This window comes from Brassica napus, chromosome C3 (genome assembly GCF_020379485.1).
Source record: "Brassica napus cultivar Da-Ae chromosome C3, Da-Ae, whole genome shotgun sequence".
Lineage (NCBI taxonomy): Eukaryota > Viridiplantae > Streptophyta > Magnoliopsida > Brassicales > Brassicaceae > Brassica > Brassica napus.
This window is the reverse complement of record NC_063446.1, coordinates 49,990,366-50,009,570: the sequence shown is the minus strand read 5'-3', so window position 1 is coordinate 50,009,570 and position 19,205 is coordinate 49,990,366. Positions and strand designations below refer to the sequence as shown.

Sequence of the window (19,205 nt, the reverse complement as noted above, 5' to 3'; positions counted from 1 at the left end):
TGAGCATCATTCAACCCGCACATAAAGCTTAACAAGAAGCGCGTCGATCGATATCCATATTGGATAATCGATCGAAGGAGTGAAAGGTGTATCGATCGATATCCCTATAGGATAATCGATCGACACTTGCTATTGATCAAACACTCTTGTTTGGGTCATTAGATCTAGTTAATAGACAAGTCCAGAAACGCGAGAGCTGATTGACTTGTTATTTAGTAGTTGAGTTCTACATTATCATGCATGCAATTCATTAGGCATCTGTAGGATTATAATTCCAAGTTTCCTTAATAAAAACTCTAAGTCTAGCTATTTCCTTTTAAGCACCAAAACCTCAACCAATCAATCGAGCAATTACTTGCTCAACAAAACTGCAAATTTACATTTTAATCATTAAACCATCCAACTTAACAAATCCCATTAGATTTATTAGGTTCCCTAGCTTCTTTTGGATTCGATCCCTAAGTACTGCAATTGAACATCTTATTTGAGAAAGTAAATTCACTCTTTAGGGTAATTTGAGTGATATCACATTCCAACTCTTGCATGTGCCTATTCTGAGATGTCTTTCAACTCCTGGGAAACATCTTCTTTCAGAAGTCTTGGTAGAAAATGATCTCATCAAGCTTATCATGTAAGGTCTTCTCGGTTACCAGCTTGCTTCGTGATCTTGCATAGTCGCTGTCGATCGATGGTCATGTCCGTCTGTCAATCGATGGTGACGGTTATGCTTGAAAATCTAACTGTCTCTGAGTCGTGTCTATCTCCTGCTGCAACGCATTCATGTGTGTGGTCAATAAATCGATATCGTCACGGAGCGGGTAGTAGACACCATCAAGCATATAGGTGAATGATTGAAGCCTATCTTTGAATGATACAAGTCGAGCGTCGATCGATGTTCGAGTGCGGGCGTCGATCGATGGCTGAGTGTGTTCGCCGATCAATTTCGATGCTCCTGCGCTGACTGCATGCTGGTTCTGAATCATGGCTATGTCTTGCTTCATCTCATCTGTGCGTGTGGTCAACCAGCTGATACTGTTGTCGAAAGGGTAGTAGATGTCATCGAGCTTCTTTGAATGATAATCATCTGAAGTCCAAAGAACTCTGTAGATCTCTACTACCATCTCATCAATCCCTGCTTTGCTGTAACTGGCTTTGTCTGGCACGGTACGTATGGATACCACTGCGTACTCTGGTGGACCAATACGGGTGCAGCCAACTATTGTGGCTCTCTGTAGAATAGGTCGGATGTCCTCCTTGGACACATGGATGATTCTGCCATCTTTAGCACGTGCAAATCCATCCTCATCTCTGTATACACCATACTCGTCTCTACTCTCCCAACGAGGTTTCCATTTTCTGTTCTGAATAGGTGTGCTTCGTCTGAAATCGAACTAGTCGTCGATCGATGGTGCAGCTGCGTCGACGAACGATGGTGGATCCTCAGCAGTATTCTGCGTGTCCATGAAGTTTCTGGACCCATTCATGGTAATGATTTCAGCTATGTCCTCCTTGGATATGTTGAGAATGCGTCCATCCATGGCTCGTGCTCGGCCTTATGGATCCCTGAAAATACCAAATATATCTGGAGTTAAATAACCATAATCTGTATTAACTTTAACACGTAACTCGGAATCAGGTGTGTGATAAGCGTCGATCGATGGCTTGATGTCTCTGCCGATCGATGTTGACGTCCCATCCGGCAAGTGATGTATGGAGAAGTCCTCTATCATCCATGGTAAGACCATGGTACTCAATAATCTTCTCTTTGTGGTAGTCCTCGTCATACTCATCAGATTGTATCTCAGGTAATGCAGTGTCTACTGAAAAGCTCTCATGATGGCTCTCATCTGCCCAACTGCTAATTGAATAGTCGCCCTGTCTGCTTATCGGGTCACCATGATGGTAATCAATCGATGCCCGTGGCTGGGTACTAAATGCAAAGCTCGGATACCAGTGTTCTGGCAAGGCGAAAGTCTCATTCACAGGACTACTGTCGATCGATTCTCCGGGATGGTTGTCTATTGGTGGATGAATGGCACTTTCGATTGATGATTGAGTCTGGCTATCGATCGATCATGAATACTCTGTCTCGTATTCATCCTCAAAATCACAGTGGCATGCTGGTATGAATCATGTGTTAACTCCAGTGTTGGACATCTATGTCTTGACAATTTTGACTGGATCATAGTAGACATCAGGGTTTATCAGTGTTAGACACAACTGATTAGTTTGCACGTTTCAAACTGCTCCTACAGTAGCCATGAAGGCTCTCCCAAGTAGTAGAGAATGGTTCTTGTTCAGCTTGTTGTCCAGGACATAGAAGTCACATGGAAAAAGTGCATTGCCAATATGCACCTAAAGGTCTCTGATGATTCCTCCTGAGTTCTTCGTAGAATGATCCACAAAAGTGAATGAATCCTCCGAAGGCTCTATCTTCAGACCCAGATGGTATGCCATTACCTTGGGTAGTATGCTGACTGATGAACCTTTGTCACACATCGCACATGGAAACTCAATGCCTTTCTGTAAACATGGCACTGCAAATTTCCCAGAATCACTCTTCTTCTTCAGTGTAATCATCTGCTTCATATTCTCTCTGATCTGATTGAAGATCCTATGTATGTCCTGTTCAGTTTCCTTGGTCTCTCTGAAGAACATTTACAACATGTGGATAAAGTAAGCCTCCTCAAACGGTTGTCCAAGGGTATCCTGAGAACTCTTTTGGTGAAGCTATCCATCTCCTTCTCATTAATTCTCTCTTTAGAAGCTTGGGAACCTTTTCCTTCCTTCTCCTCAAGGTTCCTCTCAGAAGTCTGATTAACTTGCATAGACTTTGGTGCATCATCGGAATGTTGACTGAAGTTGTATGCAATGTTTTCTGAAGGTTGAGATGGATTTCAGATAGAATTCAGGTGTGCTACATCTACCTTTGGTAGCCGCACTCGGTAGGTCAGAGGTGGTCGTCGATCGACGCTGGTTGGGTCATGTCGATCGTCGGTGGAGTCTGCCTGTCGATCGGTAGCTAGCTCATGGTGTCGATCAATGTCCGACTTCTTGATGCGCAAGGGTTTAGGTGGATGAGGGTGTTTAGCTGCGAACGCCTCTTGAGTTAGAATCCTTACTGTCGCTCATGATGCAACTTCCTCTGTCGATCGATGTGGAGTAGGTAATATCGACCGATCCTCGTCTGTTTCCATCGTTCGATATTCATCTCTTGGTGTCGGTCGACACCAGTGTGAACTGCCGAAACTCATGGAGCCTTCGACTTGGAAGTCCCCTTTCTGAAGCTTCTCCTCCTTTACCACTTGCCAGAAATCATAATCTATGATGACACTCACGTGGTGCTTCAGTGATTCATCACCTTTACCCTTGATAATAGCCTCCTGCCTCTTAACAGTTTCTGCAACTTCCTCTGTCGATCGATGTGGAGTAGGTGATAGCGACTGATCCTCGTCTGTTTCCATCGTTCGATATTCATCTCTTGGTGTCGGTCGACACCAGTATGAATTGCCGAAACTCATGGAGCTTTCGACATGGAAGTCTCCTTCCTGAAGCTTCTCCTCCTTTACCACTTGCCAGAAATCATCATCTATGATGGCACTCACGTGGTGCTTCAGTGATTTCAGTGATTCATCACCTTTACCCTTGATAAAGGCCTCTTGCCTCTTAACAGTTTCTCCTTTGTGAACCACTTGTGTCTCCAAACTTTGAGTTCAGCTCTGTGTAGACATCATCTATCTTTCCATTGAAGTTCACCATCAACTTCTACTGACCCTCAAGAACTTGATCAAGCATGGACTCTATCTTGCTCTCTCGAGTCTATGTTGTGGTTGGTTTTGTAGAAAGAATTTCCATAAGCTCGGTTGATGCTGTTGTAGTTGCGGCTGAAGGGTTTCTGGTACTTTGAATTCTGGTTGTATCCACTTTTCTTCCCATTGCCAACATAGTTTCTGTATCCACTCTCATTTCCAGATCTCTGATTCTGAAAGCCTGAACCACTAACCATGTTACCATCACATATATTAAAATTTTGATAAATTAATGGTTCGAATTCGTTTTACCTAGAATTGGGAAATGTAAAGAGACATAATGAAATGATTTCAGGTAGACTATATTGTATTGTGTACGACTTATTTAGAGATATATATTTTTGTATGTAGAAATTAAATATCATTGGGTAAAAATATCGGTTATGCTTATTGATTCCCGAATAATTGGTAAAAATGAATTAGTGTAACCGATGTTTCAGATTTATATATTTATATATATTTAATATCCAAGATATTATTAATGGAAAAGTGTATAGGTCCAAATTTAAATGATAAATTTTTATAAGTAAATGAAAATAGGATTCTAAATTAAGAGATTAGATGTTTAATGACATCACTATTTTTGGACAAACAAAAGTTAAACTCAATTTTTTTTTTCCTGAAAAACTAAAGTCTTATATATGTTTTCTAATCGAGTTAATATTTGTGATTTTATAGTTGGAGAATATTGTTATTGGATATATATTTTAAGGTTTTGAAAATAAATCCAAGATTTCCATTTGTTGTTGCAAGATATATATTGTTATATATTTTCTAGGTTTTTTAGATTTAAACTGTTTCACAGAAATCTTAAAATGATAACTAGGTTTTGACCCGCGCTTTGAAAATGCGGGATTTATTTTTCAATATTATTTCATACGAAGGTGATATAGGTGACCCGGATCTGATCCGAATAAGTAGTACTGAACCATAATTAAAATTGGTTAGATATTCAAACGGGTTCAAACCTTTGGTATCTAAATAACCGGAACCGAATCCGATCTAAATTGAAATATTTTGGGTATCTGAATATATCTAAATCATATTTATATACTTAAATATATTAATTATTTTAAAACTATAATATATAAAAAAATATCTAATATATATATATATATATAAAAGATATTTTGAAGGTGTCTAAAATAATTGAAAGTGTATACAAAGAGTCAAAAATAAAATATAAAAATAGCTAAACAATACTTAAAACACCAAAAATACTTAAACTATCTATTAATTTTCTATTCAAATCAAGCCAAACCAATTTCTATGTTAGGTTTATGTATTTTGACATACATTATTTAAATTTATATGTAATATATTACTTTTATTTTTAGATTTTGAGAAATTTAAAGGATATATGAATCTAAATTTTTGAAAATAATTTGAACGGTTTATCCGAATCGAGTCCGCAAAAATTCAAACCAAAATTTATAAATACCTTAGTAGAACTTATATCTTTAACTTTGAAAATCCAAAACCGGAGTAGATCCGAACCAAACCCAAATGGGTACCCAGACGCTTACCTGTATTATTTATATTATTTTTACGTAAAAAAAACTTTTGCTTAAAACATTATTATTCATTAACTAATATATACTAATAGTCTAATATCATTCTACATTTTATACTAATTAAACTTTTTTGATTTAATGAAGTTAAATTGCTTATAATGTTTTTTAATAATTTGGGTTTTGATAAAATAATAATGTTAATAGTAATGGGGCCATGAAATAAAATTTTCTCTACTAATTTTGTTTTCCTTCTCGACCCATAAACATTGGTTAAAATTGGCTTTATTTTTTATCTGTTTATTATTTTTGGTTTGAAATAAACATATTTCAGTCACTGTAATGTGGAGGAGCGTGGATGGCGAGGGATCATACTGGTAATGTCTTATTTCATGGACGTGATGCCTTCACTCCCTCGATTTCCCGATTGGCTGCAGAACTTCGAGGCATCATCTGGGTCTTGCAGAGTGCAAACGACCTGCACCTTCTTACAGTAAGCATAGCTTCAGACCATTCAGAAACGATAGAGGCAATATCAACACCGGGTTCTTGGCCACGGTTCCGCTGCTTGTTAGAGAAAATTGGAGCATTGTGTAGTCTCTTTTCCTCTGTTGCTTTTGAAGTTGAGGGAGCACATGCCAATACAATAGCTCGTGATATTGCTAAGAATGTGCTGAAGGATGGGCGGTTTCAGTCCTACCTCGCTTTAAGAGGACCAGCATGGCTTCATCAACGTATCGCCGCAGAAGCTTCAAGACAAGACTAATTCATCTTTCCTTTAAGATTGTGTCTTTGTTCTTTTTCTGTTTTGTTGCAGCAATAGGGTTCGCCATTGTTTCAGACGATCAAAAAAAAAAAAATCAAATTTCTAGCATCGTAGAAAGATTGGAAATGGTAGACTGCCTTTAATACCATGTCCCGTATAGAGGGGAAATCAGTCTATCTCTGATGTATAACAAGATGGTGTGTTTACAGTTGATCAGGTTCTTCTTATTACTCTCTCTCCGGAAGGAATAACTACCAGGTGATAAGAGTTCTCCAGATCCTGCCATGCATCCAAGGAATTTTGAGAAGTTCTACTTCTAGATTATTCTTTCTAAAAGATGCTCATATCTTTGTTAATAAGATGACGAAATATAGTGTGAAAACTGATTTCTCAATATAATAAGTTGCCGTAAAGAAACTTTATATATTACGAGACTCGACCTCTTTACGTAAAAGAATAAATTCACTTCTTAGAGCACTCTTCTTTACCGTTAAAATATTAGAAAATAATCAAGAGCAAGGAGAGGAGGAGATTAATCTCTCCGATGAAAATATCAACAACATTTTTTGAAAGACTCTTGAGATAGTTGGCATTGTACAAATGATCTATGCAATTTTTATGATCATAAATTTATTGTATAACTACAATATATTTAAAATATTACTTTATATTGGTGAGACTGGATGCTCTTAGAGTTTTACGGCCTCTGTGTTAATAAGATAACGAAATAGACTCCTAAACTGATTTCTCATTATAACAAGGATGACAATCCTTCACAGAAATTCTAATCTGTCCTAGAGAAACAACACAATTCGCTGTGCACCCACTTCCTTTCTCTGTTACTATGAAACAGCAGTTACTTACAAATATTATTAGGAGATTTCGGAGACTATGAATTCACCTAGAATATATTACCATGTAACTATTAGGAAAGTATTAATGTATAATTTAGATTTCCTATTCTATTATGTAAGGAACTTGCTAGACAAGTTATGTATCTGTATCAATAAGCCTATTGGCTAAGTTAAAGAGATCAGAGATAAACTATTACAGTAATTAGGTTTTGTCCAAATGTGACAAATATACTTACAATAAATTGCTATAGCTGTTACAAATGCTACAAATAAGCAATAGGTCATAAAAAAACAAAGTAATCATATAAATTAGGCTATTTTATTGGAAATTTCATTGAAACCTATAAGAACAGTACATATATGTATTAGCCTATCCTCAAACATTAATAACAGCCCAATTAACCCATTAAAATATATTATTAGGTTAAACTTTGCACGTGCCACCAAGCGTTGGATGAGGAAGCGGTACCGTCAATGAAATTCATTCACCATTATAGGCCTCGGCATTTTACCCGGACCCGAGGACCCGACCCGGAACCGATCCGAAAATACAGGTTCGGATCCGGAACCGGAACCGAGAATTTTACCTTATTGGGTCTACTGATGGAGGACCCGTGAGTAGCAGGTTCGGGTCCAGAACCGACCCGGGACCCGATCGGGTATTTTTGGAACCGAAAATATTAGAGTTAATGAGTCTTGAAACCCGATGCACCTACCCTAGTTTCCCTTGTATATCGTTTCCATTTCCCCCAAAAAACAATTGAGAAAAGAAAATTAGGATTTACTACCCATAAATACGAAAATCAAGCAAATAACAAACTGGAATAAGAGAATCCAATGTTTCTCCTCCATCAGAAACGTCCAGAAATCGATCCCGGGTTTGACTTGATGTGTAATTGCGTATAATTACATGTTTATTGTTCTAGTTTTCACTTGATCTTGATGTGTTGTTTGTTGTTCGAGTTCGTTCTTATTGTTTGTTGTTCAAAATTTTGTTCTGTTCATATTTTTTTGTTCTGAGTTTTGTTTATGTTTTCTGTTCAAGTTCGCCATGCTGTTCGACTTTGACTTGATCGTGAATTGATTATGTTGTAACTATTGTTCTTGTTGTGCCTTGCTTTATAATTAAGTTATTATGTAGTTCGTTTTGACTTGACTTTTACAAGTTTTACTTGTTTTTTGTTGTCGTGATTAAGAGTATGATGATGATCTCTGCTTTTTTTTTTTGTGTTTTGGAATGGAAACTTGATCAAGTTTTATGTGAGCAAAAGAATGGATAATGTATTTGGTGAACTGCACTACTGTAGGTTTTCAGATTGTTTTTATTGTCATGGATATTGTATTATGTTCGAGTAAAATTAAAGGTTATATGTTCGGGTATTGCAGGTTCATGGGTATAATTAGACCTGAAACTCATATTTATATCCGAAAATATGTGGAACTGACCCGAAATATCAGGAACCGACCTGAAAATGTGAAATTTACCCGAACATGGACCCGAACTACCTGGAACCGACCCGGCACAATAAAGACCCGAAATTTTTTTGGGTATTAACAGGTACGAGACAAGTGGACCCGAACCGACCCAGACCCGATAGGACCCGACCCGGAACCGACCCGAAATTTTTTAAGAACCTATATGGGTCTAAAATTCTAGGACCCGAAAGACCCGGACCCGATAAGACCCGAACCCGACCCGAGGACTCGGATGCCCAGGCCTACACCATTAGCGCCACCGTTACGTTCTTCATACATCACTTTGTGTTCTCTGCGGCCGTCTATAATAAAGCTTTGGGAAGTCAGCATATTTGAGTGATAAGAGTATCTGCTTATCCGCACTGAGCACAAAATTATTGCATCTGGAAGCTTCAAATTCACTTACATAAATATAGACATCAAAGTATTTATAAAATCTGAAATTTCTCAGAAAAACTTTAGGAGCTAAAACATATAACTTAAAATCTGATATGTGAATTTTTAATCAAGATTTTCAGTATCATCAAGTGAATACAAACAAAAGAAAACGAAGAACTAACCCTATATAACTGACACGGAGGTGAATACTAAAGTCGATGCAGAGCTCGTACATCCGACCGCTATCCAAAGCAGTTTCGTGCGAATACGTAAGTGGTGTGAAGTGGTACCTGATGAACATTTTCCATAAGACTCTTGTTAGTGACTCACATAATCACTTACATGATCAAATGAAAACCAAAATCAGCATTACAGAATCTGGGAAATATAATGTTTTATAAACCTTGTGGGAACTGCTGCAGATACTCAAGATGCCAAAACCCTCTCTCGAACGTTCTTCCTGTAAACAAAAGTAAAGGTCAAAAACCATTCTCTCAAAAACCAGATAGTGAGACAAAACAAAAAACATTGAGAGCTATTTAAAGTGTACTTGAGTTGATGTAGAGAGCGAAGAATCTGAACAAAACCTTTCCAAGAGTAAAGACTCTTCCCTTTTCTAGATAAAACCTGAGACATAAATTCAGCTCAGAGAGAGTGAAATGATCTAACTTTTTTCAGAAGAAAGTGAGTGTACCCCAACACTCTCCAATATATTGACGACATCATATATACGCCAACGTTCAACTCCTGCAACAACCACACAAATTTCTTAGTTGTGAAATCCAAATAAGGTTTAGATTTATTTAGAATTATAAAAATCTCACCTAATTTGGCCACGGCATCATCGATTCCAAACAAATCAACATCGTCTCGGTTAAATAGTCTCAGGAAACTGAATCGTACACACACAAAAGACGATAAAAGTTACACAGAAACCCAATCTGGTGGGAAAATATTGAGAGAGAGAGAGAGAAGGAGAGGTATATGTAAATACTTGGAGCCTATAGATTTGTCCTTGCCCCTGTAGGATTGGAGAGCGAGAGCATCCACATCTTGAGACACAATCCTAGACTCCTAAAACCGCAGAAGACGAATCTCGGCTGAGGTCGAACAGCGACCGGTCTTCAAACAGCAAACGGCCTTCAAATCAGCAAGCACGGTGAAGGAACTCGCCATTGTTGGAGCTGGTAATTTGCAGAGATTATACTTGTAGATTTAGTAGATGTAGCGGTCTTCATTGCTGTAAGCATGCAAATTTATAAGAGACCTTATGCCGGTTACGTTTGAAGAGGTTGAGCTTGAATTAATGGTACAGTGGGTGGGTGGGATGAAGCATGTTAATGTTAATGGTGGATTAAAGGAGAAAATAAATGGAATAGATAGCGTTACAGGAAGTTAATCGGCTTCATCAGGATGGAAAGGGACGGCGTATCTAAGGTGAACTTCATTTTGTATTTAGACATACAAAACCTTGGGCCTAAATAAAAGACTTGGTCTTGGTATAAATCTTGAAAGAGCCCATAATAGTTTTGAGAACGATTTTTGAGAACCTCTGTTTCCAATTTATTGGGCTGAAGCCCAGTCCGGGATGAGATGGCAATTTGATTGGCTAGGAATATTTGTGCCCATGTGGCAGTGCTTAGAAAGCTCCAATTTAGCTGGTTTTATATAGTAGTGATTTGACTTTGGTTTAGACTAAATCAATTTGACTTTAGTTTATGGTTTAGATTTTGTAGTTAATGCGTTAAAATACAACCCGTTTTGAAAGGATAGATGAAAATTTTAGATGACTTTTTTTAGTGAAACGTAGATGGCTTTTTCTATTGTTTGTAACGTGTACAATGAACTTTTCGAAATGATTAATAAGCAAAAAAAATTCCTTCACTTATTATGAACTTTTCAATAAGTTATAAGTTATGAAAATTATAAATAAAATGCAATATATGTTCAAAGTATATATATAGTAATGAATGATTATATAAATATTAAAAGGTCAATATAGTTATCATAAACTATAAATATTGCAGAACATTCAAGTTGATCAGGGATATGATCATTTGTTCACTGTTGAGTCACTTGGCCAAAGTAGAGGTTTAGCTCTGTTTTTAATGGACGATCTCCAAGTTAATGTTTTGTTCTCAGATAATTGAATGATTGATGTTGACGAAATCATCGGTAGAGTAAAGGTCTTTATGACATTTGTCTATGGGGACCCTGTTTTGGAACGAAGAGAAAAAATATGGGAATGTCTTACGCGTTTTGTCACTGTGCGATATGGACTATGGTTTATGGTCGGTGATTTTAATGAGATAACAGGGCACAATGAAAAGGAAGGTGGCAGGGGACGCTTTGATAGCTCGTTCTTGCCGTTTAAACAGATGTTAAGTGACTGTGAGATGCTAGAATTTTCATTTACAAGAAATATGCTCTCTTGGGTAGGAATAAGAGGACGATCGACGGTCCGCTGCTGGTTAGATTGAGCAGGAGGGAACGGAGACTGGCACGAGAAATTCTCTCATTCATCTGTTCGGTATTTGCGCTTGTTGGGAACAGATCATCATCCGGTTCTAACTAACATTTTAGACAAACCAATCAGTGCTAAGAAAAATTCAAATTTGAAAAATGAAAGAGGTGTAGAGATACTAGGTTTAAAACAGTAATGTAATCTATATTATTAAAACGGGAAAAATGTTAAACAAATCCTCAGCTTTTTCATTTGGACCATTATAATCCCCAGCTTTCGGAAAGACCTGAAAAACAATAAATTTTTCTTTTGACTTTAAAAACCCAGCTAACTTTTCTTTGAATGGATCAAATTAGACCCGACGTTAATTAGACTAACGGAACATGTTAACCCTGTTAATTTGCACAGTTAGCCAGTACGACAACGTTTTATCTTAAACTTCAAAATAAGATCTGAAACCCTAATATCATTTTCCCCCAAATCGATTTGGGGATTTTCTTGACACACCAACCCTAAAAATTACGATTACAACTCAAAATCCTCCAATCTCACACGATTGACTTCCCTTAGCACGAAGATGAGTTCGGATTCGACAGCTGAGAGTTCAACCGTGAACACATACGGTATTCGTGGGTTTCCGGCGAGCTGTGTTTGCGGGACTAAGACAACAATCTACACGTCTGAGACTAACAAGAATCCGGGGAGACCTTTCTTCAGATGTCTTACGAGAAGAAAGGTAGCTTCTTATCTTCTTGATTATATTGTTGTCGTTTATTCAAATTGAATATAAAGCAATATGCCTAAAATCTTATGGTTTTTGCATAGAACCACTTGTTTAAATGGGTTGAGGAGGCTGTTTATGAAGAGGTTCAAGATGCCTTACCAAAGATTGTACTGCTTGAAGCTGAGCTTAACAAAGAAAAATCTGATATTGAAGATTTGAAAGGCGTGGTCACTGAGTTGATGGAAGAGGTTGTAAGAGCCAAAACAGAGGTGAAGAGGTGTAAGGTGATGATGACGATCTTGTTTGTGATCATGTGCGTGATCATCATTGTCCTACTAGTTAGTTTGATGTAGAATTAAGTTAGTTATTTGCTTAATGTTTGGTCTTGACTATGTTTGGGGCTTAATTCAGTGACTATTATGTTGGTTTCATTGACTATGTTGTTGTTTGAAGTAATGAACTAAGTTGTTGTTGTTGGTTGAGATACAAACCAATCTTAAATAAAGCTTGATGAAACATAGCATAAGTTAAGTGTCAAAGCACTACAAAATAGATCCGAAAATACTGATACACAAGACAGAAACCTGAAAGCTGAGTGTTAAAGCACTAAAACTGAAACATGAGTGTCAAAACACTAAAACTTCAAAACACTAAATCCGAAAATACTATCTTCTGCTTCTGCCCCTTCCAACTTCGAAATCACGAAAACCATCGACCCCATACCGACGCATCTGAGTTTGGTGGTGCATGTGTGGCTTGTTCCCATCTCCCTGACTCTTGTGGCTGTGTTGATTCCCCTCGTGGCTGTGTTGACACTTGTGGCTGGGTTGGTTGTGATGATGAAGCATGAGACTGTCCCTGGCTTGGTTGTGACGATGATGCATTAGACTGACAATGAAAAAAAAAATCAAGTGAGCATAAGAAGATCAGAAACAAACCAAAAACATCTTGAAACTTGCCTGATTTTTCCTAGGGCGACCTCGTGGTTTCTTGGGCTGACTTTCAACAAAGTCATTCTTACATGTCTTCTTGTTATGATGCTCTTGCTTGCAATTAGAACATGTAATAACTCGATCAGCACGAGTTAGTTTCGTGCTATCAGTTGTAGAGACTTTCGGGCCCTTCTCTGTCTCACCCTTGCTCTTGAACCTATCATGGTTCTTTGGTCTTCCCGGGTTTCCTTTTCTCCAAGGTGGTGGGAGGACACCTAATCTACCAGTCTCAGGCCATAGCTTCTTCCCTTGAACAGGCCTTACCCCCATACTATAGGTTTGACGCCACATAGCTATGGTATAACAAGGAGATACAAAGTCAGAAAGTTTTTTACCATCTTTAAGGATCACATAGGCGGCATGAATGCAAGGAATTCCAGTCATTTGCCACTGGATACACCCACAACTTAGCTCATCCATATCCACAGCATAAGCCACACCACCATAATCAACCTCTGTGACTGGACCAACTGCTGGAAAGCTCATACAATCCTTAGACTTTGACTCCACTTTAGCCATCTGAAGATGCGTCCTTTTTGTGAACTTTGTCTTAGCATTTTTAGCCATTACAGCCCTTCTGAAGTTTCGAACCATACACTGTCTCCTTATATCCTCTAACATCTCCAATAATGGCTTCCTTCTTGCTTCACGGATGGTTCTGTTGAAGGACTCACTTAGGTTATTGAGATTATCGTTGCACAAGGTCCCTAATTTGAAATATGCTCTGGACCAAGTTTCTGGTTTGGTGACTTGAAGAGTAGCATAGGCGCCTGGATTGTACTCTTTCAGCCTCTCACTCCACATTTTATAATCTCCAATTGTATAACTCCTTGCTATTCGCCAGAAGAGTCTTTGTAGCTGCATGTCATGGCTGCTCTTCTTCCAATTATCGAAAATGTGTCTACAACACTGTCTATGCTCAACCTCTGGAAGAATGGTGTGGACTGCTTTCACTAAACCCTGCCAATTACAAGCATGAGACAGTTAAAAACACTAAGATACAGTAATGCTTTAAGCACTAAAAGCTTTAAAAAATCAAGATCAGACGTTTACCTTTTGTTTGTCAGACAATATAGCATAGCCTTTGCCATCCTTTAAGCCCAAGTCATTTGCGAGGTGTCTCACAAACCAGTCCCAATTCGTGTCATTCTCCACTTCTACTACTGCCCATGCAATCGGAACAATCCGATTGTCTCCATCACGTCCTACAGCAGCCAAGAGATGACCCTTTATGTCCCACTTTAGAAATGCTCCATCTAAACCCATTATCGGTCTACAAGAAGTCTTCCAAGTCTCCTTCTGCGCATGAAAGCAAACATATAGCCGGAAAAACATCTGTTTACTTCCTACTGTCGGTCCAGGGATGGTTTCGATATCCATTGTAGTGCCAGGGTTGGTTCGAAAAATCTCAGCTTGATAATCCCATATCTTGTTGAAGTGTTCTTCGTGGCTTGCTTTTCTTTCTTTCATAACCTTTGTCTTCGCATTCCCACAAGCTTCCACACTCACAAACATCCTATACTCTCTCTGTATCTCAGAAGCAATTTCATGCTTGGTGATTTTGGGATTCAACCTCAGCCTCTCAGCGAACAGCATTGCTATAGTAGAACACTTCAAAAACTTTGAGTGTCCTGTTATCTCACACTTGTGCTCATTCACATAACATTTGATCATCAGCTTCTGTTTGCTCTTCTCATAAGAACAATACACCCTCCAGGGACACGAGCCATCTTCACACTTCGCACCTAACTTCAAAGCAGTGGACCGGTAAAGCTTGATGTTGCGTCGGGTTTTTAATGTATACCTGAGAAGGGTATGCTTGAATTCTTCAGCAGTGGAGAAAGTGTTTCCCAGCCCAAGCATTGCCTCTGGATCCACATCTTCTCTGTAGGCTAAACTGGGAATCGATTGTTCTTCATTTTCATCATCTGATGATAGAGGATCCGGAACTTCTTTTTCATGCTCCCAATACCATTCGTCCCCACTATCTTCATCATTCTCACAATCATCATTCCTCGCTACTTCTCCGAAGAAGACAGTCAAATCGCGACCAGTTTCTTCCTCGATACCACCATGACCGTTTGCTTCATCAGGGACTTCTTCGTTGTTTGGGACTTCTTCGTTGTCTGGGGCTTCATCAGCTTCGTCGTCACCGACAACACCACAGTCATCCTCGCTGATTTCTCCTTCTTCTTCCCTATCGAGTACATCTGTTTTGCTTTTTTTCTTCTTACGTACATCAGCTTCGTCGCCGACTCCACCTTTTCTTTTCACTACAGAACTGGCACCACCGAGTTTCCCTTGTCGAGACTTCTTGTTCTTTTCATTACCCATCTTCTCTCTTCTTCTTTCTGGCGAAATCGTGAAATTAGGGTTCTTAATTGAGAAAACCCCCAAATCGATTTTGAGAGATAATGAGGAAGATGTGTTTTTTTAATTGAAGAGAAGACGACGTCGTTTTGTTTAACGACGAAAATTAACTGCGTTTAGACGCTTTGTTAGTGAACTTAACGCCGGGTTTAAATTGATCCAATCGACAAAAAGTTTGAGGTTTTTATGGTCAGTTAGGAACCTGGGGATTATAATGGTCCAAACGAAAAAGCTGATGATTTATTTAACATTTTTCCCTTATTAAAACTGTGGTATTTTTTAGATTTAATTCTCTTTTATCCTAATAATTACTACTTATGCCACTAACCGTAACTATTACTTAATCACAAATCAATTACCACATTTATACCAAAATTCTTGGATTATCCACTTACCAAACTTAACTTCCCCTCCTATGGGTCAAATAATTAATTCACTAAAATTCCCTTTGTTTTTTTTGTTAGGAAACAGAGAAAATATAATTTGAATCCTTATCTCCGCTATCGCGCTTTGGCTCTAAGTCATACCTCTGCTTTAATTCCAATCGCAATACTCACTCCTATGAACTTTCATGGTGTGTTTGCTTATCTAAGAACCTGCAGAGAGAAGCTTGGTAGGAACTGAAATCAGATTTTATCAGGACCTCTACAGTTTCCTTCAGTCGAGGAGCAATTATGGAACCTGAGTTTTCTCGGGAGTGATGGATGATCCAGACAAGAGATAATTGATCCGGCAGCCATGTATTTTTCCTTCTTAAGATCCAAGGATCAATTCCCTTTGGGAAAACTCAGGTTAAAATTTGTTTTATAATCGCATCGTCTCGCAACAATTCCTATATAAAATGTATCTATGTTTTGCCTAACTCCAATTCTGACTTTAGATTATTAATGATGTGTGATTCTTAAGTGGATTGTGTTAGATCAATTAATTAATGTCAATGGGCTTCAAAATTAATTGTAAATATGTGAATATAAATGGCCCACTCGTTGGCCATTATTAACCCTTGTTCAAAAGCGCGTGCGCGTAGCCGCAAACTCGGCCGCGTAAACGCTACTCGCAAGCCTAGCGTTTCGATTTAGGCCAATTCGGTAAAAAAAACGGCGGTTTAATAAACGTCTGCTTAATCAAATTAGGCGCCGTTAATCCGATTAATCACCGATTTATTTAACTTTAAAAAGTTAGGCCCAACAAAAATGAGCCCAAATTAAATTGTTCCTGAGTGACTTCAACAAAGGGAGAGATCATGATTATATATAGTGTCGGTACACGTTCATTTCTTCCCCAATGTATCGATGTGGGATGTTTTAGAGAAAAACTTGTGTCTTTCATTTAATATTTTAGTGGACTTTTTGTTGGGCTTTCGAAGTCTTTATGTTTCAAATTTAACAACTTTGTGAATTATTGTTGGGCTTTTCGATATGCTATATATTTATGTAGCAATTTGTTTTTCTTTTGTTTAAAAACTTTGCCACTAAAACTTTTTATTAGAAATCTAAGTTTTTTATATCTTGTATTACTAGATTTAAATTGTGATAGATATAATTATATGTTTGTGATCTAATCTGGTATATATTTACAAATTTATAATTTTAGTACCATATATATTTTATACATGAACATGTATTATACATAAATACATAGTATTATACATATAAATGAGGTATTATACTTATAAAAGTACAAAAAATTCTGCTCCGCGTACTCTCCGAGTTTTCTCCGATTTTCTAATAAATAGCTAGGCTCGGATGTGCCACACGCGTAGCGCCTAGCGAGTTTCCGAACAAGGTTATTAAGTAAATGAAGAGAAGGGGAAACATCCCACATCGGTTGGGAGAAGCAAAGTTGAGCAGTATATATATGTTTCCATGATATCATGGGTTAAACAACTCAGTGGGAGAGAGGACTCCCCACGCGCCGCTGCCGCCACCCGGCCCGGCTCGGCGTGGTCGTGGGTTTTAGGTCTTGGGAGAGGGCCTCCGGCCCAATAAGATTCTTTTTGGACCAAGCTAAGCTCAACATTTTTGCCATTTAATTTCTAAAAAAAAGCATGACATTTGTGAATAAACGACACGTAGTTCGTCTAAAAACGACACGAAGTTTGTCTGTTCGAAATGGATCAGAACGAGTCAACAGAAGAGAGATCTTGCGGAGAAAGTTTTTCAACTCTCCACTCCCGATATTTCAGAGATATTTTCACTAAACGTGTGCAACAGTTTCAAAAATCAAATCCATTTCTTTTCTTTAAATACTAGTCTCTTCTTCATTCATTTTCATTACTTTTCACATCGAAAACCAACAGCAAAAAATCCCAAAGCGTAAGTCTATAGGTTCGAGAGTGTTTCTTAGAACAATAGTTCGTAGAGGTTGGTCACGAGTGACGCGTGCCAACCTCTCATAGTTTTATCCTGGAATTCTAGATTCGTACAGATCCGTCACACTTATAGAGAGAATATTAAGAGTTAAGGAAATAGTTTCATCTCGACTCCATAGTTTCTTTTCGTCTTTTGAATCGTATATTTCCGTAACATTGTTTTATTTATAGCGCTTATGTCAATTCGATTTTTCGGCTTGTACAGATTGTGGTTTGTCGTATCTTTGAATGTGGATCAATCAATTATTTTTTTGAAGTAAAATTGAAAGTTGAATTTTTAGTGGATTTCTGCCATCGAAGACTATTTAGCTTCATCGTCCCAAGTTTTAGTCAGAGGTTAACTTTATAGAAATTGTGCGGGTCAAGGTCATATCTTCCCCATAGGAGAATGACTTATGTCGACATTGTTGATTCTATCACCTGATGAGGCCTAAGTGTTTTTTTAGGCATCTGACCAGCTAAGAAAAATTGAGATAGTGAACGAGGCCAAAAGTTAGTGGTGTCTTTACATCTCAATAAACTTTGTCTTGGCATATTATTATTTGTTAAGCTTTGTTCTTTGAGCAATCATATAATCCATTATTATTGAAAATTTACGGATATGCATCCTGACTTGGATTACTAAAGTGCTGCAGCACCAAAGACAACATTGTGTTCTTTATAGTGCGAGAAAATATAAGAGAAAAGTTAACGGTAAGTTCGATCTTATTACTCTGCAGCTTTCAAATCTTTGTCTACACTCTAAGACAGTTTTACTAACTTATATTTCACTCTACTACAGTTTCAACTACTGAGGTAGTTTTTGCTAACTAAAACCCAAATTATCATTATTCGGTTAGCTTTTTCTTACAACAACAAAATTATGTCTTATTGGGATCCATTATCTTCTTTCTTATCTTCTTTTCCCTGAAATCTTGTTCTTCCTTTTTTTCATGAGCTTAACTTTTCAAAAATGATTGCTTCCCAGATTTAATTTTAGTTTAATTGGATATTTATTGTTAAAGAGAATAAGAAGGAGAAAAGAGCATGGAGGTTGTTCAACGATCGAGTTAGAGAGAGAGTTCCGACGCGAGTCAGGTGAAGCTCGTCACAGTGGAGAGTCTTACTAGAGCAGGTGGAGCCCGGTGGCTATAATTTGATCAGACGAGGAGCTTGAGGCGGACGATTCGGCCGGAGAGTTTTCCTAAAGGTAGTGAAGATAATCCGGTGGATTTTGACGAAGCTCGGGTTCAGTGTCTGTTGCTACAGCTGTTTATCCGCAGGACACTGGTGCTCTGCTCGCCGCTTCGCCGTCATCTCCTCTGGTCGCGACTCGCCGTGATGAGCATCATCATCATCATCATCTGCTCCGAGCTCGGCGTTGCGGCAAAGCTCCAACCGCGAGCTCAAACCTGCTGTGCCCTCAGTCTCGATTCATCTTCGTCTTCAGGATCCCAGGATTGACATGACCACCGCAACTCGCAGCCCCGACGAGCTCCACCGCCGCAGTC

The 19,205-nt window shown here is 38.3% G+C and overlaps 3 protein-coding genes across 3 annotated transcripts; 2 read left to right on the top strand and 1 right to left on the bottom strand.

Annotated features, from left to right (window-relative positions):
* Positions 1-5,678: 5,678 nt before the first annotated feature.
* Positions 5,679-6,086, top strand: LOC106393363. The gene has a single exon (XM_013834063.2). The coding sequence runs from the start codon at positions 5,679-5,681 to the stop codon at positions 6,084-6,086; it is 408 nt and encodes a 135-aa protein (XP_013689517.2).
* A 3,134-nt stretch (positions 6,087-9,220) lies between these two features.
* LOC125583139 (E2F transcription factor-like E2FF) lies at positions 9,221-9,970 on the bottom strand. The gene is made up of 5 exons (XM_048749723.1): positions 9,876-9,970; positions 9,619-9,686; positions 9,489-9,541; positions 9,345-9,421; positions 9,221-9,254 (listed from the first exon to the last, which is right to left on the bottom strand). The coding sequence occupies exons 1-5, from the start codon at positions 9,968-9,970 to the stop codon at positions 9,221-9,223; spliced, it is 327 nt and encodes a 108-aa protein (XP_048605680.1).
* A 1,573-nt stretch (positions 9,971-11,543) lies between these two features.
* On the top strand, positions 11,544-12,589 carry LOC125584479 (uncharacterized protein At1g43920, Chloroplastic-like). Its single transcript, XM_048752974.1, has 2 exons — positions 11,544-11,994; positions 12,084-12,589. The coding sequence occupies exons 1-2, from the start codon at positions 11,836-11,838 to the stop codon at positions 12,333-12,335; spliced, it is 411 nt and encodes a 136-aa protein (XP_048608931.1). The 5' UTR covers positions 11,544-11,835; the 3' UTR covers positions 12,336-12,589.
* Positions 12,590-19,205: the final 6,616 nt, after the last annotated feature.

Coding starts and splice junctions, on each gene's coding strand:
- LOC106393363 (XM_013834063.2), top strand. CDS start 5,679: ATGGCGAGGGATCATACTGGTAATGTCTTATTTCATGGACGTGATGCC.
- LOC125584479 (XM_048752974.1), top strand. CDS start 11,836: ATGAGTTCGGATTCGACAGCTGAGAGTTCAACCGTGAACACATACGGT. Junction 11,995..12,083: donor GATGTCTTACGAGAAGAAAG/GTAGCTTCTTAT, acceptor GTTTTTGCATAG/AACCACTTGTTTAAATGGGT.
- LOC125583139 (XM_048749723.1), bottom strand. CDS start 9,970: ATGGCGAGTTCCTTCACCGTGCTTGCTGATTTGAAGGCCGTTTGCTGT. Junction 9,542..9,618: donor TGATGCCGTGGCCAAATTAG/GTGAGATTTTTA, acceptor TGGTTGTTGCAG/GAGTTGAACGTTGGCGTATA. Junction 9,255..9,344: donor CGCTCTCTACATCAACTCAA/GTACACTTTAAA, acceptor TTTTGTTTACAG/GAAGAACGTTCGAGAGAGGG.